This window comes from Phyllobates terribilis, unplaced genomic scaffold (assembly GCF_046119375.1).
Source record: "Phyllobates terribilis strain yellow unplaced genomic scaffold, ASM4611937v1 Scaffold_1__5_contigs__length_1240528914, whole genome shotgun sequence".
Lineage (NCBI taxonomy): Eukaryota > Metazoa > Chordata > Amphibia > Anura > Dendrobatidae > Phyllobates > Phyllobates terribilis.
In genome coordinates this window covers 627,043,215-627,070,398 of record NW_027362761.1, presented here as the reverse complement: position 1 = coordinate 627,070,398, position 27,184 = coordinate 627,043,215, and the positions used below count along the sequence as shown (strand labels likewise).

The 27,184-nt window shown below is 46.5% G+C and overlaps 2 protein-coding genes across 3 annotated transcripts in view; one reads left to right on the top strand and one right to left on the bottom strand.

Annotated features, from left to right (window-relative positions):
* LOC141273188 (uncharacterized) overlaps positions 1-27,184 on the bottom strand; it is a 238,896-nt gene that overhangs the window by 184,530 nt on the left and 27,182 nt on the right. The window contains exon 1 of one of the 2 annotated variants that reach the window (XM_073684703.1): positions 13,897-14,010. The exons of the other annotated variant lie outside the window; for it this stretch is intronic. Coding sequence (XP_073540804.1) covers positions 13,897-13,954 — 58 coding nt within the window. The 5' untranslated portion in view covers positions 13,955-14,010. Of the gene's footprint in view, positions 1-13,896; positions 14,011-27,184 lie in introns of those variants that run through there. 2 annotated transcript variants of the gene reach the window in all.
* The window catches only part of LOC141273189 (C-type lectin domain family 2 member B-like), a 134,114-nt gene continuing 120,680 nt past the window's right edge, over positions 13,751-27,184 (top strand). Inside the window, exon 1 of the mRNA XM_073684745.1 lies at positions 13,751-13,858. The gene's annotated coding sequence lies outside the window, so the exon portion shown is untranslated. The remainder of the gene's footprint in view (positions 13,859-27,184) is intronic.

The following is a 27,184-nucleotide window of genomic DNA, read 5'->3' as shown; positions in this document are numbered from 1 at the left end:
CTTTCGTTCAAAGGTCTGGGATATGGACAATTGAACGCTGCGGGTGGACGTGGACGTTGATGCTGTTTCTTGAGAAACTGCCATAACAAGTGAAGACTGAGAGGAGGGGGCATCTTTACATGCAGTATGGACAGGGGATTGCCTTGCACACACAACAGGGGGTTCTATTGCACGCACAACAGTGGAAGAAGCAGTGGTGACACCCGCTGACACTGGTCGTGGACCCTGGGGTTCACCCCACAAAGTCGGGTGCTTTGCTGCCATGTGCCTGATCATGCTGGTGGTGGTCAGGCTGGTAGTGTTGTCACCCCTGCTGATGCTGGCATGGCAGGTGGAACATATGGCCTTTTTGGGGTTATCAGCAGAGTCTTTAAAAAAATTCCAGACTCTGGAAGACCTACCGCTTGTACTGGCAACGTCCCTCGTGTTGGTGTTACGGGTAACGGTTGCCTGCCTTCTGTCTGCGGCCACCACACTGCTTCTTCCTGGATGTTGGGGTACTCTGCCTCCCTCCCCCTGTGTGCTGCTGGCCTCACTCTGCATGTCCTCCTTTCACGTTGGGTCAGTTACTAGATCATCCACCACCTCCTACTCTTCCACTTGCGCACCACGATCCTCCTCCTCACTTCCTGGCAATTGTGTCTCGTCATCGTCCACCTCTTGTGACAGATTGCCAACGTCGACTTCCTGTGGCCGTGGCTGTTCAAATATTTGGGCATCGCAACATGGGATGTCCTCTTCCACCACTTCAAGCGTATCAGGCGAGGGGCCCAAATATGGAAATGGACCAGTGAACAGCTCTTCAGAGTGTCCAAGTGTGGGATCACTTGCTGTCTGACGACACTCGGCATGGTGGGAGGAAGGAGCATCAGGGTGAGGAGGAGTATGCGGTCGAGACTCACGGCTACTAAGAGTTGACCGTGTGGAAGACAGACCGGAGGTGGTGGTGCCCAGGTAACTGGAAGTATTGTCTGCTATCCAATTAATAACCTGCTCACACTGATCAGTTCGCAATACTGGTGTTTTTCTTTGCTTCCCTAGTAATTCGGTCAAGAAGTGGGAGCGAGATGTGGCTGTTGGTTGTGGCACATTTTCACCTTGGCCACGGCCCCGTCCTCTGCACGAACCATCACCAGAACGTCCACTTCCACGTCCCTTGCCACGCACCTTGCCCATTGTAAATGAAGCAAAATAGCTTACACTTGCACTATCAATGGAAAAAGGGTAATAAAGAGTAGATTAGAACCGTGGGAGAGGAAAACCACAGTTATTGTTTACTGGGGTACACCACACTTTTTTAAATAGAGATATTTGCGGCTGAACAGTGAGCGACACACTCAAACTGCTTTTTTTTTAGATACCAAAGGCCCAAAACTGGATAGTACAGCGATTTGACCCGTGGAACTGCGAAACCACACTGGGATGTCGGGCCTACACAAGACTATTTTCAACAGATATATTTTTGTGTCACAACAGTCAGGAGACACTACTGTTTTTCTTTACGGAAAAAACTAACAAAACTTGAATAATAGAGATTTTTTACCGTGGAACAGCAAAACCACAGTAATAATTTACTGGTGTATACCAGGCTTTTTAAAATATATATATATTTGCGGCTGAACAGTGAGCGACACACTCAAACTGTTTTTTTTAGATACAAATGGCCCAAAAGTGGATAATACAGAGGTTTGTACCGTGGAACTGCAAAACCACACTTGTATTTCTCGGGCTACACCAGACTATTTTCAACAGATATATTTGTGTCTGAAAAATCAGGGAGACACTATTTTTTTTTTTTTACAGCAAAAAATGCAAAAAGCAGGATAATAGAGATTTTTTACCGTGGAACAGCAAAAGCACACTTCTGTCTCTCTGGCCTACACCAGACTATTTTCAACAGATATATTTGTGTCTGAAAAATCAGGGAGACACTATTATTATTTTTATACAGCAAAAAATGCCAAAAACAGGATAATAGAGATGTTTTACCGTGGAACATCAAAACCACAGTAATAATTTACTGGTGTATACCAGGCTTTTTAAAATATATATATATTTGCGGCTGAACAGTGAGCGACACACTCAAACTGTTCTTTTTAGATACAAATGGCCCATAGAACTGCAAAACCACACTTCTATTTCTCTGGCCTACACCAGACTATTTTCAACAGATATATTTGTGTCTGAAAAAGAGGCACACTTTTTTTTTGGGGGGGGAGGGACACCAAAAGGTTAATAAGATGGGTATTTGTACATTGTGAAGGAGGAAAAAAAAAAGAGGATTTAGATTAAAAAAAAGGATTTTTCCTGGCCCCCGGGACCTGGAGCTAAGTCCAGCAATTTCAGCAACAGGAGCAGCACACAGGACTGTAATGCAGCATTTGCTGGTATAACCACTGCGTCTCCTATACAGCCTGCCTGCCTGCCTGCCTGATATACCTGGGATGGATATTAGTCCTGAGAAGGACTGTTTGCTTGATCTGGCAGCCTTTACAGACCCTACACTAACTATTTTGCAGGATATATCTCTCCCTGAATCAGCAGCGCTGTCCCTACACTGTCTGATCCCGAGCGACTGTGTCCAAGATGGCGGCGCCCGGTTTTAAATACTCGAGGTGACGCTGTGCGGCCAGCCAATCACTGTAATGCCCACAAACAACATGGCTGCGGCATTACAGTGACTGGCTGGCAATCCCTTCATGTTCATTGGCTCTGTAAAGAGCGCCAAACATGCAGGGCGGAGACCCGAGCTCCCGCCCGAGTAACCCGGAAATGCTCGGTGCTCGCCGAACATCCCGAGTAGCGTGATGCTCGGGCGAGTACCGAGCAGTGTCGAGCATGTTCGCTCAACACTACTTATCGCTGGTTGTTTCCAGAAGCCCAAAAGTGGTACCATATTTTCTATTATGATTTTACCTTCATTTAGAGACCATACATGATATAGTTGCAGTCTTCTATTTTGCTAATTTTGTGCCATAGCTCCACGGAGGGGTTTATGGCTATGAAAAAATGAGAATATCGCTCCTTGGCTGACCGTGCCACTAAAAATATAGGTCCCATTATTATCAGAATTATGGAACTTCAGTTATTCCATATTTCACATTGGTGCCGGCGAGACCATAGATTTCCTTGTGAAGCTCGGGAAGCAAGCTTCAACAGTTACATGTAAATTATTGCAAGTCTGCGTCTAATCACCACCTGCATCTGCCAGGGAGAAAGATGCTTGAATTTTAATTAGGTTGTGGCTTTACAAGTCACTTCTACTGTAGGTGATAATTTGCAGAGCGACAGATGCTGGACTGTCAGATCTCGTGTGACAAATGGGGGATGATGGAGGGGTGAGGGGGCTTCAGGGGAAGAAAGAAAAAATATATTCAGTATTTCTCAATATTTCCCTGACACTTTTTATTAAATTATTTCTGCTAAGCTTGGCGTCCGGGGGATGCCAAGAAATACCCACCTACTAGCTTCATTTCCATACTCACACCACCTCCTCTGCACATCACAGGGCCCTGAGATGTGCAGTTCCCGGCCGTATCCCGCGCCTGTGCTGTTTCTCCGGTACAGACGGCGCCCTTCTCTCTGCCGTCCGTATAGCCTTGTGGAGCAGGGAACTTGTGCGCAGGCGCCGCTGAGTCATTCTGCCTTTCCATGTCAGGGGAGGTGGGGTGGGTATAAAAATAGGGCTAGTAGGCGTGGATTTCTTGGTGTTCCCCGGATGCCAAACTTAGCAGAAATAATTTAATAAAAAGCTATTACACAGAAACCAGACTGCTAATATTGGCCATACAGGTAAATATAGATTCACACTTCTATCACCTGTATGCCCATATTAGCGGTCTGAAAAGTCCCAGGGGGGTGACAGATTCCCTTTAAGGTGGTTGTCCTTGTTAAAATATAAGCATCAGACAAATGAGTACACATTTAAAAATAAAAAAAAAGAATTGAGAGAGAGCACTGTGCAGAGCCACACACTGTAGTAGTCAGTGGTACCTATGCTTCTGCATGACTGGCTTTAGGCCTCTTTCACACGTCCTGATATTTCTAGTACTGTAAAAACCAGTACCAGAGATTTCCATGTCTGTGTGTTCTTGTGTGGCAACCATATCAGAATCAAACGTACTGGCGTCTGGGAATCAGGGGTACAGTTAGCGCTGTTCCCAAGCATCGGGTGCCGGAGGCATCTGTCATCATTGTCCCCTGCTTTCGATGACATCAGTGCAAGCAAGGGACAATGTTGAGAGTTGTATTCTGCCCCCGCTGTCTCCAACAAGTGTAAAAATAAGAATAAAATTTAAAACAACATTACATTATACTCACCTTTAAACATAATTCCCCGAAGCCATTGTCCCCTGTAAACAAACCAAAAATAAAAGAACAATATCCCTAACCTGTCGGAAGTTGAAACAATTCAGTATTCCACGCCGCACTGATATCAGTTCAAATGGAACAATGATGAGACTTGCTTCCAGAACCTGGCGCTTGGGAGCAACTGTACCGCTGATTCCCAGGCGCCGGTATGTGTCACACTGAAGAAATCCGTGTGTCAACAGTGTGGGGCGTTTTGCGGTCAGTGCAGCGTGCAAAAGTCGGACATGTCAGCGTGTTTTGCCCACGGACACATGATCCGTGGAAACACACTGACATGTGTGCAGACATATTCATTTGAACAGGTACATGTGTGCCAGTGTCTTCAGTACGTGTGGAAACTGTCACGACATGTACCAGAGACACTGACATGTGAATGAGGCCTTAGGCAGAGTACACATTTTTAGAGGTGTAGTAAAGCATGGTACGCTGTGCTGTTCTACACTCTTGAGAAAAACGTATGGCAGGAGTAAAGGAGGTCACTAGTGATGAGCGAGCACTAAAATGCTCGGGTACTCGTTGCTCGGGTCGAGAGAATTGGAATGCTCGTGTGCTCGATCAGAGCAATGAGCCCAATGTAAGTCTATGGGAAACTCAAGCATTTTTCCGACGGCCTTCCCCCGGCGGTCTGCAGAGAGCCTAAAAATTGCCCAAATTGATGAGAACAGTGCTCAAATGACATGGGAACAGCATGGGGAAGAACCCTAGAAGCATCTCTGACTCCCAGGTCACTGCTGTCAACAATGTTGTCAGAGTATTACGCCATTTCTATGGGCTCAGAATAAAAAATGCAAAAACGAAACCAAAATGGATTTTCTTTGGAAAAATGTTAAGGAACATCCTTTCCAGGGTAATGACTTGTATATAAAGCAAAATAAATATGCAAAAACAAAAATGCTCCTCCACACCATAGGTTATGTTTGCAGATAGCATTGTTGATGCGTTTTTACATTTTTACATTGATTTCAACAGTGAAAAATACATTCATTGATAAATGTCATTTTAACATTTTACTACCTTATCTTGCCATGTGGTGTGTGAGACATCATCAGATACATCCTGTTTAATTTATGAAGGAGGCACTCTGAAAGTAACAAAGCCTATTTTTATAGGGCCATCAGGTGGTCCTTACTATTCTAAAAGGGTCAGCAGTCGGCCCTCACTATTGTTAGAGGGCCATCAGCCGACTATGCTTTGTTGTTCCCATTATTAACGAGTGGGTCTCCAATACTGTTATTGCATATGCAGTGACTGCAAAGGCTGCCAAAAATTTGGACGCACCCCAATACCCCTTTGAAGACACATAGAGAAGGGCCTCAGTAAAAAAAAATGTTCCCATTATAAAGGAGTGGGTCTCCTATAGTGGTAATGCCCATGCAATGAGTGCAAGGACTGCCAAAATTTGGGAAAAACCCCAATAACAATTTAAAGACACATAGAGGTGGGCCTCAGTAACGACATGTTCCTAGAAAGGAGCAGATCTGCTATCCATTTATAGGATATGCAATGAGTACAATGGCTGAAAAAATTTAGGAAAAACCCCAACAACAATTTAAAGACATATAGAGGTGGGCCTCAGTAATGTCAGGTTCCCATTAGAAAGAAGTGGGTCTCCCATACTGTTTTTGCGTATGCAGTGACTGCAACGGCTGCCAAAAAATTGGAGGCACTCCAATGCCCCTTGCAAGAGATGTAGAGGAGGGCCTCCTGAAATTTTTTTTCCCATTATTAACAAGTGGGTCTCCCATACTGTTTGTCTATTCAGTGAATGCAATGGCTGCCAAAAATTTGGAGGAATTCCAATGTCCCTTGCCAGAGACATAGAGGAGGTCCTCCTGAAAAAAATGTTCCCATTATTAGGAAGTGGGTCTCCCATACTGTTTGCCTATGCAGTGAATGCAACGGTTGCCAAAAATTTGGAGGTACTCCAATGTCCCTTGCAAGAGACGTAGATATGCTGATATGGTAGATATGGTGGTGATATGGTGGTGGAGGATGAGGATGAGGAGAAGGAGGAGGACAAGAGCAAATAGACAAAACCAGGAAGCATATAACCATATCTGGGTGTGAAGACAGAGGTGCATGGGAATAGAGTTAGACCTCCCCAAAAAAAGACACTGTATTTGAGTTTGTTATGTTGCTATCATTCGGTGCTGTTGAAAAGTCTGGCCTAATCCAGCCTTTGTTCATTTTTATAAGAGTCAGCCTGTCAGAATTTTCACTTGACAGGCGGATGCGCTTATCAGTTATAATTCCACCAGCGGCACTAAAATCCCACTCTGACAAAACGCTAGTGGCAGGGCAGGCCAGGACTTCCAAGGCGTAGAGAGCCAGTTCATGCCACGTGTCTAAATTGGATACCCATTAATATTAAGGCACAGAGGAATTACGGAGGACGTTGGTACGGTCGGCAAGGTACTCCTTCAGTTTCCCTCCTTGTGAGAATACCCCGCGCATCAGGGCCTGTGCAATGGGAGGGACTGAGAAAACTGTCCCAGAATTTTGACAGTGTTCCCCTGCCTCTGCTGGATTTAATTTTTGTCTCTCTCGCCTGTACTCCTTGGTTGTCCAACGAACTGTGACCTCTGCCGCTAACGTGTTCAGATGGGAATGTTTTTATTAATTCCGCAACAAGGGCCTTCTCGTACTGCCCCATTTTATTAGGCCTGTCCGGCGTGGGAATAAGAGACAGAAAGTTGTCCTTGTAGCGTGTGTCTAGAAGTGTCATCAACCAATAATGACTGTCACCCAAAATTTGGACAACGCGAGGGTCATGGGAAAGGCAGCGTAACATAAACTCAACCATATGTGCCAGACTGCAAAGAGGCAAGACTTCATTGTCCTCACCAAGAGGATGACTGACCATGCTCTCCTCCTCATCCTCCTCCTCTTCCTCCTCCTTCCTGTCCTCAGGCCATCCACGCTGAACAAACGGTATGACAGTTGTGTAGGTAGTACCATCAAGAGCACATGAAACTAGCTCCTGTTCTTCCTCTTACTCCTCTTCCTCATTGTCACCCAATCCACGCTGGGATGAGATGAGGCTGGGCTGTGTGGAATCACCCTGTATGGTTCCTTGCTCCATCTCATCGTGCTCCGCCTGCAATGCCTCCTCTTTACTTGTGAGCAGGGAGCATTTCAAAAGAAGCGGGATGGTGATGCCAATTATGGCATCATCGCAGCTCACCATCTTGGTGGAGTCCTCAAAGTTTTTGAGGATAGTACAGATGTCTGACATCCATGTCCACTCCTGAGGTCTTATGTGTGGAGTCTGACCTGAATACCGACGGCTATGATGATGCTAGTAGTCAACAACTGCCCTCTTCTGCTCACAAATCCTTCCCAACATCTGCAATATAGAGTTACAAAGTGTGGGGTCAGCGCACACCTGTCGGTGAGCTGGAAGCAGAAAAAGTTGCTGAATCACAGCAAGGGCGGCAGAAGCTGTAGCTGACTTTCTAAAATTGGCGCACACACAGCGTACTTTGACAAGCAGGTCCAGCAGATCTGGGTAGGTTTTGAGAAATCGCTGAACCACGAGGTTAAGCACATGTGCCAGGCATGGTACTTGTGTGAGCTCGCCTTGCTTCAGAGCCGCCACCAGATTCCGGCCATTGTCACTGTCAGGGAAGTCAGGGATGACACTGGGGAGATCAGACAATATCCCACAGCTGCCGTCACTCTGTCAGGATTTGTCAGGATTCGCGCGCACACGATCCCGATTACTCCCTACATAGCTATCGGCAAGCGCACAGTGAGTGTATGGCGAATACACCTCAGAATCCCAAAGCATGGAATATGTGTATATGCCCCCGTACGATCACTGCTAACTTCACGATAATCCACTTAATATTATTTTCTGTCATCACCGATCAAGTTTGAAATATAATATAGGCCTGATTGGATGCATGCTTTCTGGTAGCATATATGGCTTCAAGGGAGGAACGATTACAGGACAAAAGAAACAGAACTATTAAATGTTATATTTAATCCAAAAGGGAGGCAGTGTTTATGAAAAATATACAAGAGGTTTTACAAAAGGAGACATTACATTACAGAATATACATTTCCACAAAATAAATGGGATTAAAGAAGAATTTACTATAAGATCGCAGATATGATTCAGTTTAGCTGGAGAGAAGCACTACAATGCCTGTTCAGTGAATTTGACCCATGCTACACATAAATATGTAACTTCCAACATGAGTACTGACCCCTTGTCGGCTGGGTCTTTTATGTTGAAGTGGGGGACCTGCCCACACACCCCCTGTGATGACATCACGTAGGCTGGGCTCCAGCTTTCATACTTTTATTAAAAGCTCTAACGTCTGGGATAACTTATCGTTGGTTGATAAGCTTGCAAGTGATGCCATATTCTTTATTACAAATTTACTTTTCCTTAGAGACTACACATGGCATAGCTGCGGTCCATTATTTTATTATTATATTGTGCGGTTTGTCACCTAATCATATTAGCTTCGGCACAGCCTGTTGCCGGTTGGACGAGGCAGTGCTTCCAGCTTGTGAATGAAGTGGTCATTTCAAAGATGGAGGCTGAAGAGGAGGAGGTGCAGGAGCTGTAGAATGTGGGGGCAATCCTGATTGACCCAGGGCCCGCAAACCTCGGTGTCGGGAGGACGAGTTCCTTCCCAAGGTCCGACTGAGTCCCGGCATCCACTATATTAACCCAGTGTGCCTTCAGCAAGATGTACTGTCCCTGCCCACAAGCACTTGTCCACATGTCCGTGGTTAGGTGTACTTTCCCAGTAACTGCGTTGTTGAGGGTACGGATAATGTTGTGGGACACGTGCTTGTGCAATGCGGGTATGGCACACCGGGAGAAATAATGGCGGCTGGGGAATTAATACCGAGGGATGGCCACCGCCATCAGGTTGCGGAAAGCTTCTGTCTCCGCGAACCTAAAAGGCAACATTTCAAACGCAAGCATTTGCGAAACGTGTGAATTTAGTAGTGTGGCCTGTTGGGCATTGGCTATGTATTTGCCCTTGCGTTCCAAGGACTGGGGTAGGGACAAATGAATGCTGCGCTGGGACAAGGACATGGACGTGCTTACTGATGATGATAGTTGAGAGTGTTCAACGACAGGTGCAGGGTGGGAGGCATCTTGGCATGCGCCATGGACAGGGGATTGGTGTGCACACACAACAGCGGAACAAGCAGTGGTGTCACCCACAGACACTGTTGCTGGACCCTGGGGTTCGGCACACTTAGTCGAGTGCTTTCCTGCCATGTGCCTGATCATGCTGATGGTGGTCAGGCTGCTAGTTTTGCTACCTCTGCTGATGCTGGCCTGGCAGGTGGTGCAAATGGACTTTTTGGGGTTATCTAAACAGTCTTTAAAAAATAGCCAGACTCAGGAAGACCTAACAGTTGTACTGGCAACATCCGTAGTCTTAGCGTCACGAGGAACGCTTTCCCGCCTTGTGTCTGCAGCCACCACACTGCTTCTTCTTGCCTGTTGTGGTGCTACGCCTTCCTCCCCCTGTGTGCTGCTGTCCTCGCTCTGTATGTCCCCCTGCCAGGTTGAATCAGTTATTATATCATCCACCACCTCGTCTTCCACTTCCGTACCCTAGTCCTCCTCCTGACTTTCTGGCAATTGTGTCTCATCATCGTCATCATCATCCACCTCTTGCGACAGTATTTGCACTTTCCCACCGTCACCTTCGTGTGACTGTGGCTGCTCAAATATTTGGGCATCGCTACACGTGTTCTCCTCTTCACCCACTTGAAGCTGGCCAGGCGAGAGGCCTGAATCTATAAATGGAAAAGTGAACAGCTCTTCTGAGTGTCCAAGTGTGGGATCAATTGTCTGCGGGCACTCAGTATGGTGGGAGGAAGGAGGATCAGTGTTAGGAACGTCAGGGACGACACTGGTGGGACCACACAATATCCCACCGCTGGAATCACTCTATCAGATTTGTCATGGATTCGCGCACACATGATCCTGATTGCTCACTACTTGCAAGCGAGCAGAGAGCATATGGCGTACACATCTCTGGATTCCAATGCATGGAATATGTGTATACGGTCACTGCCAGCTTCACGATAGACCAATTAATATTATTTGATGCCACCACCGATCAGATTTGAAATACAGGCCTGATTGGCAGCCTGCTTTCTGGTAGCATATGGCTTCGGGGGAGGAATGATTACAGGACAGAAGTTACAGACTATTAAATTTTATATTTAATCTAAAATGGAGGCAGTGTTTATGAAAAATATACAAAGGTTTTACAAATGGAGACAATACAATACCGAATATACAGTTACACCAAAATAAAATGGATTAATAGAAGAAACTTACTAGACCGATCGCAGAGACGACTCATTTTAGCCGGAGGGAAGCACTCCAATTCCCGTTCCGCAAATGAGACTCCTGCTTACACATAAATCTGTAACTTCCAGCATAAGTATAGATCAATCTTCAGTTGGGTCTTTTATACCGAAGGGTGGACCTGCCCACATACTCCCCTGCGATGACCTCACATAGGTTGGTCCCCGCCCTTCATGGTTTTATTAAAATATCTAACTTCCACGATAATGTCTCGCTGGATGACCAGCAGAAGCTCGCAAATGACGCCATATTTTTTATTACGAATTTACCTCACTTTAGAGACTAGACATGACGTGACTATGGTTGGTTACATGTGTACTTTTGCATTATAGCTCACCGGAAGGGCTCACAGATCCGGAAAAATTTGCATATTGTTCCTTATCTGACCCTGTCACTAAAAATATGTGTCCCATTATTATCGGAAGTATAGAACTTCCAAAATTCCATCTGTCGTTTTCGGTGCCAGCGAAATTGCAAATTTCTGTTGATCAAATAGGGATGCCCGGAGGGTGAGAGACAATTCTTTTGAAGCTAGGAGCTGCATCCTCCTCACCCAGATGTATATTTATCACAGGCCTGTGCCACTAGGAACTACATTCGTTAATTTGAATTGACAATTGAGCTCGTCACCTCTTTTGTGTATTTGTATTTGCATATTTTGTGTATTTTGTGATTTGCATAGAAGCAGCTGGCCAGAGCTTCTGCTCTTGTTCCCTTGACAAATAGTGGAATCACTATTCCAGGGGAAGGAAGAGTGAGAAATTCTTAATATTTTCTATGACAATCAGGGTGAGGAATATGCGGTCCAGACTCATGGCTACTGACACTTGACCATGTCGAAGACAGGGAGGAGGTTGTGGTGGCTAAGTGACTGGAAGCATTATCTGCTATCCAACCAAAAGCCTTTTGACACTGCTCTGTGTTTAATAGTGGTGTGCTGCGATCCCCTAGTAATTGGGACAGGAAGGTCGAGCGACAAGATGTTGTGTTTGTTGTGGCACAATTTCAGCTTGCCCACGGCCACGGCCTCGGCCTCTGCATGCACATCACCATCACGTTCACTTCCCTGTCCCTTCTCATGCACCTGGCCCATTTTAAATGGAGGACAATATTTTCCACGTTCACTACAAATGTCTGGATTTGAACCGCAGTTATATGTGATACGTCTGACGTAGAACCACGGTTTTAAATAATGGGCCTGTAGGTTACTATTCTTCACAGTGACCTTATGTGAATAGCTTGACCGACATACTTCAACAAAATGGAAATGGAAGCCAGAAATGGCTGATTTTGGAATGCAGTTATATGCGATACGTATGACAGAGAACCATGGTTTTAGATAGCAGGCCTGTAGTTTACTAATACTATTCTTCACAGAGACCTTGTGTGAGCTGTCACTGACACACTGCAACAAAATGGAAATGGAGGCCAATGTTTTCCAGGTTCAGTTCAAATTTCTGGATTTTTATCGCTGCAACATAGAAAAGATCTGGCTGTATTCTGCAGTGCTAACAAGCAAATGGAGCAGAAAAATGGTGTAGTCTGGATTGCTTTTTAAGCAAATAATTAGGATTAAGATAAAAAATATATATCCCTGGCCTCTGTAATCTGGGGCTATGTCTAAAAATATCTGTCGCAGCAGCAGCAGCAGACAGAACGTTCAATAGACCCTCTTGTGCTGTATACACTGCCACAAACCCTGTCTGCCTAACTCCTGCTATCACCACTGAATATATGCAGCTGGATTAGTCCTCAGAAGAACTGTTATTTCAGACGGATATATATATATAAGTTGTGGAATACCTATACTAACTATATACAAGCAAATCTCTCCCTGACGCAGAAGCAGCTCTCCCTACTCTGCCTGTTTCCTGGGTAGACTGTAACGAGCATGGTGGCGCCAGGTCTGATATAGACCTGATGACTCTGTGCGGCCAGCCAATCACTGTAATGCCACAACCAACATGGCTACGGAATTACAGTGCGTGGCTACCAATCTCTGCATGTTCATTGGCTCTCTAAAGAGTGCCCAACACGCAGGGCGGGGACCCGAGCTCCTGCCGAGCAACCCGGAAATACTCGCCGAGCTTGTCGAGCACCATGATGCTCGGGCGAGTACCGAGTAGTGGCGAGCACGTTCGCTCATCACTAGCTGTCACACAAGTATAGGGGACCTACTTAGTTACCTATGAATGTCTCTTTTTTTTTTGTCTGTGTTTTTAAACCTACTCGCTCAAGCAATTCACAACTGAACTCCACAATATGGAAAAAGGTAAAAGTATATGATATGAGTCATTTATTACTGTATATACCATGTTTGTGCACAAAGTATACAGGATACAGTAGATGACGGTATATATTATAGTATGACTACACACATCAGATGTTATATAGGTGATAATATGTGATGGTGAAATATCTGATGTCTATACTTGTAGTATAGTGTACAACAGTCATATTATCCTGTATATAACATCTATCTGTGCACATAGTATACAATATACAGTGTACGAGATACTATGTGACTGGTGTAACATTTGATGCCTGTACTCATAGTATAATATATACAGTATCATCACATATTATATAACATCTAATGTCTGTACTGGTAGTATACCACATACCGCATAATATGTGACTGGCATATGATTCACTGTTATACAGTATATACATTGCTGTATGTATATACATATGTACATATATGTGTGTATAATGTATAAAATATGATGTCTGTAGTCAGTGTATCATACACCGGTCATGTATTATCCTGTATTCTACTACACTTAGTATACTATGTGCACACATATAAGATGCACTGAATTGATCAATCCTGAACCTGGCTCCAGGACATACATATTACAGTATTATCTATACAGGGCCATATATATGCAGTATCCAGGCTCAGGGCTGATCAGTCCAGTGCAGGATTCTGTACAGTGTCTCTGGTCACACTGAGGTATAGGGAGATTCATTGCAGCAGACTGAACTTTCATGCGGGTCTGTTGATGCTGGAGCCGATGACGTGGCACTGACGGAGCGACCCTGTTTGTTCGGACTTCTGCAATAAATCTGTGAGCATCAGAAGACCGACCGCTGACACATTACAGGACCCGGTCCGGGAGTTATCAGGAGGTGAGCAGAGATCACTGAGAGCTGAAGCTCCTACTTACAGATGTTTCCTCTTTCCTGCCCACAATCTCCTTGGCGGCAGGAAGAAGATTCAGCCATGCTCCCTCTACCTCAGCAGATGGCCGCATACAGGGTGCAGTGTGGGCATGTCTGCTCCAATGTGATGCGGCCGGCCTGCACATAACAACAGCGCCGCCCCCCGGAGGCCTTATTCAGCTGCTTAGTGACCGGCCCGGGGGCATATGCCCCTCTACCCCCCAGTCCAGCCCGCCCCTGGTCCCCATTATAATAGTTCTACTCTACTGAAATTAATGCAACTTTGGTGGTGTAAGACCCTAATTTTTGGAAATTTGAACACAACTGATTTTCTGATTGGGTCTCCATTTGCCGGGTTGGCTGTAGTGGAAGAGGTGTCTGTCCTAATTATAATATTTCTCCTCTGGTGAAATTGATGCCACTTTGGTGGTGTCAGACCCTAATTTTTGGAAATGGGGAGACTCCAGGTTGGATCTCTTTCATGTGTGTTGGCTGTAGCAGTAGGGCTCCCAGACCGGCAGGCCTCCACTCCCTTTTAGTCAACTACCCGTGTTACTATCCTTAAATTGTTGTACCAATACTCATCTATGAAACTGATTTTTCTGCCGAGTGTGGCTGAGCATAAAACCAGGTTGAGCTGTTGCATGTGGTATCAGGGCTCCCAGCAAAGCAGGCTTACATCGATCCCTCACCCACCTCATCTTAATGTGAAGCTCAATTCAAATCTGTAATTGCTGGCCCAGACCTGATCCCTCATGTATGGCCCATGGCGGATTGCTGCTGTGCCATTATAAAATTTGTACTGTGGGTCAATTGAGGCCACTTTCCTGCTATCTGCCCCTAATTTGATCTGTTTTGGCAGCTTTTATGCTCGTTTGAAGTCCAAGTTTGAAGTGTTGTGTATGCGTTTGGTTTTGCCTCCCATTGAATCAAGGGTGTTAGATGAATATTGTGCGAATAAATAGGCGAATATTGCAAATTTGGTGATCATAATCCGAACCGAACATTGAAATATTCGCTCATCTCTAATATGGATAGATAAATAGATTAATAGAAATATGTGAGTGAGATATATAATCAGTGCTTTGTGTTTGTAGCTTACTGTACATATAATTTGTTAATAAATGGTTAAGTTTCAGAAAAAAATGGCGTGGGATCCCCTTAAATTTTATTAACCAGCAGAGGGAAAGCGGACAGCTGGACCTGATGTTTATTGCCTAGGAAGAGGGTAATGCACAAGGAGCTTCCAGGTTATTAATATCAGTTCACAACTGTATACTTAGCCTTTACTGGTTATTAAAATGGAGGACACCCCTAAAAGATTGACGTGGGGCCCTTCTATAATTAATAACCTGCAAAGGCTAGGCAGAAAACTATGGGCTGATATTAATAGCCTGGGAAGAAGTCATGGATATTGGCCCCCTCTGAGGCTCTAAACATCAGCTCTCTGCTGCCCCAGAAATGGTGCATTTCCCACTTGCCCTGGTGCGATGGCAAGTGGAGTAATAGGGTTGGGGTTGATGTCAGCTTTGTATTGGCAGCTGAAACAACCATATCCTTCACCTGTCCGACGTTCAGTGCCACACCATAATCCAATTCTTCAAGAAATAGTTTTCAACCTGGACGGAGCCAAGATGCGACCATCCAGGCTGAAATCCACAGGAGAATGAGCTGCTGAGAGTGCAGCATCGGTTACTAGCGGTGAACTCATTGAGGTTACCGCTGGTCTGTGAGGCTGCGTTCCCAGCGGGGTTCATATCCAATGAACTAATTTCACTGCAATTAGGTCAGCGGGAACGTCGTGGGAAAGTTCTCACAGTACTCGTGCTGAAGACATTGAGGTGAACAGTGTTCATTTGATATAAACCCCACTCACCTTTTTGACTGCTCCGCGAGCATGAGAACTTTCTCACACTTGCGATTACATCAGTAAGGTGAACGGAGCAGTAGATATGAACCCCGCTCTCATAATCACGTCACCGTGAGTCACTGAGGTGTGCAAGCATGCACAGCTCGGTATCTCTGCAGGATATAGTTGCATCATGAAACAATGCAGCCTGCTATCTAGATGTAGCAGAGCTAGACCGTTTGCAGGACAAATGGAGTATTATCTCCACGTCGGGGACAGGTGAGTATTAAGTTGCTTTATTATTTTATTTTTATTTACAGGAGACATGAGCTTTAGTAGAATGGGCATTATGGTAAGTATACAGCTTTTTGTTAAATGTAGATTAAATAAAGGAGACTGTCATTATTTCAAATAAAATACTTTATTCTGTTCTTATAGATCCTCTCCATTACTAACCCCTGGGCTTGATGTCAGCTGCCAATATATAGTTGACATCAACACCAACCCTATTACCCCACTTGCCACCCCACCAGGGCAAGTGGGAAGAGACAAGGCTAAGTGCAAGAATTGGTGCATTTTATGGATGTGCCATTTCTGGGACCACTGAGAGCTGATATTATTAGCCTCGGAGGGGTACAGGATTCATGGTCCCTTTCCTGGCTATTAATATCAGCCCGCAGCTGTTTGTTTAGCCTTTGCTGGTTAGTATTTATAATGGGACCCCATGTAAAAAAAATTCTGGTGTCCCCCTGTAATCTAGCCAGTAAAGGCTAACCAAACAGCTGTGAGCGGTTATTAGCCAGGGAACATCTTTGGCTAGTGGCCCCTTTCCCTGGCTATTAATATCAGCCCCCAGTGGTCGGCAGTGAGGGGGCTCTCCGAACTGTCACCCATAGGCTGGCTTCTCCATACTGTTCACCACATGCTGCTCATTTATATACTATGTATCACGAGCTACTCTTCAGCATACTATGCACCACACACGCAGTCCCTCTTCATACGTTCCCACACAAGTTGTTCCTCTACATACTGTCACCCACAGACTGCCCCTCTCCATACTGCCCCCCCCAGACTTTTCTTCTCTCTACTGTCACTTACAGGTTGTCCTTCTCCCTACTATGCTCCACCACACACAGCTTCTTTCCATACTGTCACCTACAGGTTGCCCCTCTCTATACTGTTACCCACAAGCTTCCCCTCTATATACTATTACTCACATGCTGCCCCTCTCCATACTGTCACCCACAGGCTTCTTCTCTAAATACTGTCACCCACAGGCTTCTTCTCTAAATACTGTCACTCACAGGTTACCCCTCTCCCTACTGCGCACCACACACTGCTCTTCTCCATACTGTGTACCACACACTGCTCCTCTCCATCAAGCAGCTCCTCTCTATATTTTCCCACACAAGTTTCTCCTCTCCAAACTGTCACTTACACGCTCCCTCTGTCCATACTGTCATACTGCCACCCACAGGCTGCCCCTCTCCATACCTTCCCTCACAAGTTGCTCCTCTCTATACTGTCACATACAGGCTGCCCCTCTCCATACTGTCACCCACACGCTTCCCATCTCCCTACTATCAACCACAGGCTGCCCTTTTCCCTACTGACACTCACAGGCTGCCCCTCTCTATACTGTCACCCACAGGCTGCCTTTCTCCATACTGTCACCCACAGGGTTCCCCTCTCTATACTGTCACACACAGGCTGCCCCTCTCACTACAGTGTAACCACATGCAACTCCTTTCCATACTGTCCCTCTACATATTGTCTTTCACAAGCTGGTCCTCTTCATAGTGTCCCCTTCAAGCTGCCACTCGTCATATTGTTTCCCCCTTCTCCCCACACTATGCTGTCTTGTACTTTTCTACTCCCTCTTGCTACCTGTCCCTCAATACTGACCATTTACACTAAAACCCTCACCTTCCGCTTCCATAACAGTTTTTTGTGTCATTGCCTCCTATCGAGCACTTACATTAACACAGTCTTTTGTGTCTCTGCACAGCTGTGACGTCAACAGTGTGACACACCTTATCAGGCTGCTGAACGTCACTGCTGGTGTGATTAATTGAGTTCATGTCTGTAGGCATAGGCGGATTATAATGAGGGCAATCTGGGCTACCGCCCGGGGCTCCGGGGGGCCCATGGCCAGATTGCCCTCATTATAATATGTGCGGCGCCGCGGCACATATTGGCAGTCAGAGGAGGGGGGCCCCGGACAGCTCCCCCAGCAGCAGCGCACGGCCGCTGCTTCTTCTTCGGCCGGGCCAGCACTGCACCTGTTAACTTCCCTGTGCGCGGCCGTGTCTGCTAGTGTGACGTCATGCAGTGCACGCCCTGCATTGCTACACCGGAGAGGAGCTGGACGACAGGAGCCGGGGGATGGTGAGTGTGTGTGTGAGTGTGTCTGTGTGTGTGCAGATATCATTGTGTGATGTCTGTTTATATGTATTTTTGTGTTTCAAATGTGTTTATGCGTTTATGTATATGTCTGTATATGTTTGTGTGTGTGTGTTACTGTGTGTGGCCTCCCGCTGTCTCTTGGGGGGCGCCGTGCAGCCTCCCGCTGTCTCTGGGGGGTGCCATCTGGCCTCCCGCTGTGTATAGACGGCTACGTGCTGCCTCTCGTTGTGTCTAGATGGCTACGTGAAGCCTTCTGCTGTGCATAGATGGCCCCGTGCGGCCTCCTGCTGTGTATAGATGGCTACGTGCGGCCTCCCGCTGTGTATAGATGGCTACGTGCGGCCTCCCGCTGAGTCTAGATGGCTACGTGTGGCCTCCCGCTGTGTCTAGATGGCTACGTGCGGCCTCCTGCTGTGTCTAGATGGCTACGTGTGGCCTCTCACTGTGTCTAGATGGCTATGTGCGGCCTCTCGCTGTGTCTAGATGGCTACGTGCGGCCTCCCGCTGTGTATAGATGGCTACATGCGGCCTCCCGCTGTGTATAGATGGCTACGTGCGGCCTCCCCTCTGTGTCTAGATGGCTACGTGTGGCCTCCCGCTGTGTCTAGATGGCTACGTGCGGCCTCCTGCTGTGTCTAGATGGCTACGTGTGGCCTCTCACTGTGTCTAGATGGCTATGTGCGGCCTCCCGCTGTGTATAGATGGCTAAGTGCAGCCTCCCGCTGTGTATAGATGGCTACGTGCGGCCTCCTGCTGTGTATAGATGGCTATGTGCGGCCTCCCGCTGTGTATAGATGGTGCTGTGTGGCCTCTCACTGTGTATAGATGGCCATGTGCGGCCTCCTGCTGTGTATAGATGGCCCGTGCGGCCTCCCCTTGTGTATAGATGGCTACTTGTGGCCTACCGCTGTGTATAAATGGCTACATGCGGCCTCCTGCTGTGTATAGATGGCTACGTGCGGCCTCCTGCTGTGTATAGATGGCTATGTGCGGCCTCCTGCTGTATATAGATGGCTACGTGCGGCCTCCCGCTGTGTATAGATGGCTACGTGCGGCCTCCTGCTGTGTATAGATGGCGCTGTGCGGCCTCCCGCTGTGTATAGATGGCCACGTGCGGCCTCCTGCTGTGTATAGATGGCCCCGTGCGGCCTCCCGTTGTGTATAGATGGCTACGTGCGGCCTCCTGCTGTATATAGATGGCTACGTGCGGCCCCCTGCTGTGTATAGATGGCTACGTGCGGCCTCCTGCTGTGTATAGATGGCGCCGTGCGGCCTCCCGCTGTGTATAGATGGCCACGTGCGGCCTCCTGCTGTGTATAGATGGCCCCGTGCGGCCTCCCGTTGTGTATAGATGGCTATGTGCGGCCTACCGCTGTGTATAGATGGCTACGTGCGTCCTCCTGCTGTGTATAGATGGCTACGTGCGGCCTCCTGCTGTGTATAGATGGCTACGTGCGGCCTCCTGCTGTGTATAGACGGCTACGTGCGGCCTCCTGCTGTGTATAGATGGCTATGTGCAGCCTCCTGCTGTGTATAGATGGCTACGTGTGGCCCCCTGCTGTGCACAGGAGGATTGTGGCAGCTCATATTGTGTGTAGGGTCTCATACTGTATATAGGGGATGTCAGCATACTAAATTGTGCTCAATATTAAGTCATACAATTAATGTAAAAAAAAATATTATAATTAATATATTAATATTGTGGCAAATAAAATTTCACTTGAACTATCGCATGATCTATTACAGGGGATCATGTGACATGTCACATGATACATCAGGTGTGTGTGTGTGGGGGGGCGCCCGCGCCTGCTAAACTGCCCAGGGCCCTTGCTACTCTTATCCACCCCTGTCTGTAGGACGTAAACACTATTGAATGGAAAGAGCAGGATGACAGCCGGCTCAGAAAACCGGTCAAGTTTCAAACTAGCACCTCAGGCAAGATGCTCATCTCACCTCATGGTAAAAATACCCCTAAATCACATCAAGGAAGACAAAGAGCTGAGACCAGAGGGGAGAGGAGTAGAGAGTCGAGGAAGAGAGAAGAGAGGAGTAGAGGGAGGAGAGAGTAGAGAGGAGTAGAGAGGAGAGGAGTAGAGAGGAGAGGAAGAGAGAGGAGAGGAGTAGAGGGAGGAGAGAGTAGAGAGGAGTAGAGAGGAGAGGAGTAGAGAGGAGAGGAGTAGAGGGAGGAGAGAGTAGAGAGGAGTAGAGAGGAGAGGAGTAGAGAGGAGAGGAGTAGAGGGAGGAGAGAGTAGAGAGGAGTAGAGAGGAGAGGAGTACAGAGGAGAGGAGTAGAGAGTAGAGAGGAAAGGAGAGGAGAGGAGTAGATAGGTGTGCATCTCTTCTTATGACTGAGTTCTGCCAACACATAACATTAATCCTGACTCCCAAAGGACCAATATAACAGGTAGATTGGGACAATGGCAACAGTATAAGGTTAGGATTTATTTTGAGGTTGAGTTACACTTTATGTTAACTAGAGATGAGTGTTGTTCTACTCGAACTGTTCGCCAATCTCAAATTCGAGCTGTTTTGGGCGGTGTTCGAGACGTTCGGCGAACACGAACGATTTGAGAAAAATTCGGCTGTTCGAGGTTATGTTCGATAACTGTTCGTGCACCAAAGCAAGGGCATGTGTGATTGGCAGTGTATGTCACATGTCCTTGCCCTATAAGACCAAGCCATTTTCCCCGTCGCCACCATTTTCTCACTGCTGCAGCTGCGTGTTAGACGGCACCGCAGTTGCTGTGTGCGCTATACCTTGTTAATTTCAAGCCAATTTTCGCACAAATCTACAGATAGCTTGGGAGTAGGGAATAGTTGTGATTGCAGTCCTTTTAAGGACTAGGTTACAGCATTTCCTACGACTTTTATCAGGCAGGTCTGTGCTCTTAAATAGATAGATTGTGGGAGTAAAGACTAATTGTAATTGCAGTCCTTTTCAGGACTAGGTTACATCAGTTCCTATCAGTTTTTGCCAGGCAGGTCTGTGCCAGTGCTGTGCAAGTTTTTTTCACAGCATTTGGCTGAATCTAGCAAAGCTAATCCTTTTTGGCCTATTGCAGAGTGTGTTAGTCAGTGGAGTAGCCTATCTGTGTTGCAAGATACACCACCTGTGTATAGAATACCAATTTTTTTACTGCACCTAGTGAAGTAAAATCTTTTGGGCATAGCATCATTCTATTAGTCCATCTATACTGACCTCCATCAGGTTGCAAACTGAATATAATTTTTTTCTGCATCTAGCTCTGAAAAAATATTTGGGCTTCTAGCAGCGTGTGGGACTTGATCTATTAGTCCATCTATACTGACCTCCATCAGGTTGCAAATTAAAAATAATTTTTTTCTTCATTTAGCTCTGAAAAAATATTTGGGCTTCTAGCAGCGTGTGGGACTTGTTCTATTAGTCCATCTATACTGAGCTCCATCAGGTTGCAAATTAAAAATAATTTTTTTCTGCACCTAGCTCTGAAAAAATATTTGGGCTTCTAGCAGTGTGTGGGACTTGGTCTATTAGTCCATCTATACTGACCTCCATCAGGTTGCAAATTAAAAATAATTTTTTTCTTCATTTATCTCTGAAAAAATATTTGGGCTTCTAGCAGCGTGTGGGACTTGTTCTATTAGTCCATCTATACTGACCTCCATCAGGTTGCAAATTAAAAATAATTTTTTTCTGCATCTAGCTCTGAAAAAATATTTGGGCTTCTAGCAGTGTGTGGGACTTGGTCTATTAGTCCATCTATACTGACCTCCATCAGGTTGCAAATTGAATAAAAAAATTTTCTGCATCTAGCTCTGAAAAAATATTTGGGCTTCTAGCTGTGTGTGGGACTTGGTCTATTAGTCCATCTATACTGACCTCCATCAGGTTGCAAATTGAATAAAAAAATTTTCTGCATCTAGCTCTGAAAAAATATTTGGGCTTCTAGCGGTGTGTGGGACTTGGTCTATTAGTCCATCTATACTGACCTCCATCAGGTTGCAAATTAAAAATAATTTTTTTCTGCATCTAGCTCTGAAAAAATATTTGGGCTTCTAGCAGTGTGTGGGACTTGGTCTATTAGTCCATCTATACTGACCTCCATCAGGTTGCAAATTAAAAATAATTTTTTTCTGCATCTAGCTCTGAAAAAATATTTGGGCTTCTAGCAGTGTGTGGGACTTGGTCTATTAGTCCATCTATACTGACCTCCATCAGGTTGCAAATTAAAAATAATTTTTTTCTGCATCTAGCTCTGAAAAAATATTTGGGCTTCTAGCAGTGTGTGGGACTTGGTCTATTAGTCCATCTATACTGACCTCCATCAGGTTGCAAATTGAATAAAAAAATTTTCTGCATCTAGCTCTGAAAAAATATTTGGGCTTCTAGCGGTGTGTGGGACTTGGTCTATTAGTCCATCTATACTGACCTCCATCAGGTTGCAAATTAAAAATAATTTTTTTCTGCATCTAGCTCTGAAAAAATATTTGGGCTTCTAGCGGTGTGTGGGACTTGGTCTATTAGTCCATCTATACTGACCTCCATCAGGTTGCAAATTAAAAATAATTTTTTTCTTCATTTAGCTCTGAAAAAATATTTGGGCTTCTAGCAGTGTGTGGGACTTGTTCTATTAGTCCTTCTATACTGACCTCCAGCAGGTTGCAAATTGAATATAATTTTTTTCTGCATCTAGCTCTGAAAAAATATTTGGGCTTCTAGCGGTGTGTGGGACTTGGTCTATTAGTCCATCTATACTGACCTCCATCAGGTTGCAAATTAAAAATAATTTTTTTCTGCATCTAGCTCTGAAAAAATATTTGGGCTTCTAGCGGTGTGTGGGACTTGGTCTATTAGTCCATCTATACTGACCTCCATCAGGTTGCAAATTAAAAATAATTTTTTTCTGCATCTAGCTCTGAAAAAATATTTGGGCTTCTAGCAGTGTGTGGGACTTGGTCTATTAGTCCATCTATACTGACCTCCATCAGGTTGCAAATTGAATAAAAAAATTTTCTGCATCTAGCTCTGAAAAAATATTTGGGCTTCTAGCGGTGTGTGGGACTTGGTCTATTAGTCCATCTATACTGACCTCCATCAGGTTGCAAATTAAAAATAATTTTTTTCTGCATCTAACCCAGCCAATAGTTTTGGCCTAATACCACAGTTTGGCCACTCAGCTCTGCTCGGTTACCATCCATTGTTTTTTTGTGCAAACAACTCCAGAGTTGTGAACTAGTTAACCACCAAAATGAGTGGAAAAAGGCCTGCTGCTGGTGGAAAGGGGAATAGGCGTGTTGGGAAGGGGAAAAAAGGTTGTGTCCGTGGGGTAGGTGCAGAAGAAAGACCATCTTCCAGCCAAACTAAAATGTCTACTTCTTTTAGCGGACAATGTGATAAGATCCCTTTCTTACGGCCACGCCAATCGCTACAAATTCCAGATGAGGCACAAAAACAGCAGGTGCTTCAACGGATATCAAGTGCTCCTTTAAGTGGGCTCTCCTCCACATCAACTTCAACATCACAAATACTCCAGTCCTCAAAGGTGTCACCCAAATCGCACTTGCTTCCTCACAGCTCCCAAATCTCCAGCTGCCCGTCTGAGTATGAGGTAGAACAGATGGTTGAGTCTGCAGAGCTGTTTACTCATACTATAGCCTGGGAATCAGAGGTCGACTCCAGCGCTTCTGTGAATCCAGACGAGGAAATGATCTGCACTGATGCCCAGAATCTTTATGAGTCGGATCCAGGACCAGACGCAGAAGGTTCTGACCATAATGTAGACCCTCATTCCCAAACTGTAACTCCTGTTGGTGGAGACAATGAGGAAGACGATGATAAGACTCAAATACCTGATTGGAGCGACAACTTTAGTTTTTTGTCAGGGCAGGAACAGGTTGGCTCTGAGGACGACGGGTGTGATAACGCACAGGGTGATGATGATGAGGTCGGAGATCCCACTTACTGTCAACCCACAGTCAGCCAAGAGATGAGGTCAGCAGAGGAGGTGGAGGAAGATGCTAGTGACGACGAGGTCAGGTTGCGCCTTCCTGGACAGAGACGTAGTACTGGAAGCACGTCAACAACTGCATCCTCAAACACAACTCTGCCTCTCACCACAAGTCGTGGTGGCTCTTCAGGTCGCATGGGTGCTAAGCCTTGCATAGCCTGGGCATTTTTTCAGATCGATAAAGATGACCCAACTCGTGTTATCTGTAACATTTGTCAGCAAAAGCTAAGTAGAGGCCAAAAAATACATAGTTTGAGTACTTCATGCATGAACCGGCACATGGACATGAAGCATAAGTTGCAGTGGGAAGCTCAGTGTGCTACAATGCGGTCTAGCCGGCCGGGCCAACCACCGTCTGCCATATCTTGTGCATCCGCGGCCTCTTCATCCTCTGTGACTGGGGGGACAGCAGTCACACCTGTTTTGGGGCGCAGACCTGCCACCTCTTTACCCGCAACAGCCAGCGTGATTGGCAGGTCATCATTTTCTTTGGAGGTGGTAACACCAGCTGGTCTTGAGCGCTGTCCGACATCGATAGCACCACCTTTGGATCAAGGCAACCTAACATGTCCGCCTGCATCTTCCTCACAGACCGGCAGTTTGCCGGGGACACCCTTATCAACCCCGTCTAAGCACAATAGCCAGCCCTCGGTCCCTCAGATGTGGACAAGTAAAAGACCATTTCCTCCTAGCCATGAGAAAGCTAAGAGGTTGAATTTCACCATCTGCAAGCTCTTGGCTACAGAAATGCTGCCTTTCCGCCTGGTGGACACAGAGGATTTTCGAGACCTTATGTCCGTCGCAGTGCCCCAGTACCAGATGCCCAGTCGGCACTACTTCTCAAAGAAAGGTGTGCCTGCGCTCCACCAGCATGTCGCACACAACATCACCGCTTCTTTGAGAAACTCTGTGTGTGACAGGGTGCATTTCACCACAGACACTTGGACGAGTAGGCATGGACAGGGGCGTTACATGTCGCTGACTGGGCACTGGGTAACTATGGTGACAGCAGGACAAGGGGCTGCTGTCCAAGTCTTGCCGTCCCCACGAGTTGTGCGTCAATCCTCTTTATGTCATTTTTCCTCCACTGCTTCTGCCTCCTCAACCTCCTCTCGGTCTTCCACCTGCACCCAAAGCCTGTCTGGTCATGCCACAAGCTTTCTAACTGCGCAGAAGGGATCCTGCACACCTCCTTACTATGCTGGCAGTAGGGCTCAACGTCATCAGGCGGTTTTTACATTGAAATGTCTGGGAAATGTGAGTCACACAGCTGAGGAGTTGTGGTCAGCTCTGGAGAACCAATTTCATGAATGGTTGTCTCCACTGGACCTGAAACCAGGGAAGGCCGTGTGCGACAATGCTGCAAACCTGGGTGCGGCCCTTCGCCGGGGCAATGTCACACACGTGCCTTGTATGGCTCACGTGTTGAACCTGGTTGTCCAGCAATTTTTAGCCCACTATCCCAGACTAGATGGCCTTCTGCAGAGGGCACGGTCGCTGTGTGCTCACTTCCGCCGTTCGCATCCCGCAGCTCAGCGACTTACATCTCTACAGAAGTCGTTGGGCCTGCCACTTCACCAGCTAAAATGCGATGTGCCTACCCGGTGGAATTCAACTCTGCACATGTTGCAGCGACTGTGGCAGCACCGACAAGCCCTGGTGCAATACGTTCTGACGTATAGCCTGGGCCAACGAGATTCAGAGGTGGGGCAAATCACGCTGGAGGAGTGGTCTCAGATCAGGGACCTATGCACCCTTCTGCACAGTTTTGAAATGGCGACGAAGATGTTTAGTGCTGACGATGCCATTATCAGCATGACTATTCCGGTGATTTACATGCTGGAGCACATGTTAAACAGAATTCGGAGTCAGGTGGTGGCACAAGAGGAGGTGGAGGAAGTAGAGGAGGAGGAGTTGTATGCGGAAGGGCTAACATCTGCAAGGTCCAGACGGTCGGCAGCACCAGGGCGGCAGGCATGTGAGGGTGGGGGAGATGATTTTACCAGGGCGCATGGTAGCAGCCAAACTAGTGAGGAAGGTGCAGGAGCCCAGGAAGAAGTGGAGGACGAACTGATGGAAGACTCATCAGATGAGGGAGACCTTGATCACATTTCTGTTGTGCGAGGTTGGGGGGAGAGGACAGAGGAAGGAAGCATGATTGTTACCTCGCCACCAACACAACACGGACTTGGTGCTCCTGGATGCGCAACACACATGAGTGCCTTCTTGCTGCACTACCTGCAACATGACCCTCGAATTGTGAGAATTAGAAATAATCCTGACTACTGGGTTGCCACACTGTTAGATCCCCGGTACAAAAGTAAATTTGCAGAAATTATTCCTGCCATAGAAAGGGATGCACGCATGCAGGAGTATCAGCAGAGACTGTTGCAGAATCTTACATGTGCTTTTCCACAAAACACCAGTGGTGCACGTAGTGAATCTTACAGTTCTAACTTGCCAACTGTGGTCTGTATGGAATTGTTCAATAAAGGGCCCAAAATTAAGATAACATAGATGGGAGAGGTCTCTATGAATAGGAATTCCTAAGTATTTGATACCCTGTGAGGGCCAGGCAAAGGGAAAGTTGGACTGGATGGAATCCTATATGGATTTGGGGAGGGAGACATCGAGGGCCTCAGACTTCGCTGCATTGATTTTAAAATTTTACCATGTAACAAAGTGATCTATTTCAGCCATAACAGCAGGGATGGATATATGTGATTGAGTGATATATACTAGGACATCATCAGCAAATAGAGAGCACTTGTACTCGGTGCCTCCCACCTCAATCCACCTAATATTGGGGTTATGGCGAATTGATGAGAGCAGGTGCTCCGTCACTAGGATGTATAAGAGAGGGGACAGAGGACATCCCTGCCTTGTCCCATTGGTGATTGTGAAAGGTGATGAAAATGTTCTGACGCACCCCCTGGGCCTTGGGACACCCGGAGCCGGACCCTTTTTGGTGGATGCTGGTGGTTGTAGTCTTCGTGGCGGCGATCCGGTTCCGTGGCTCAGGGCGGTCAAACCAGTGGCGGAACTATTTAT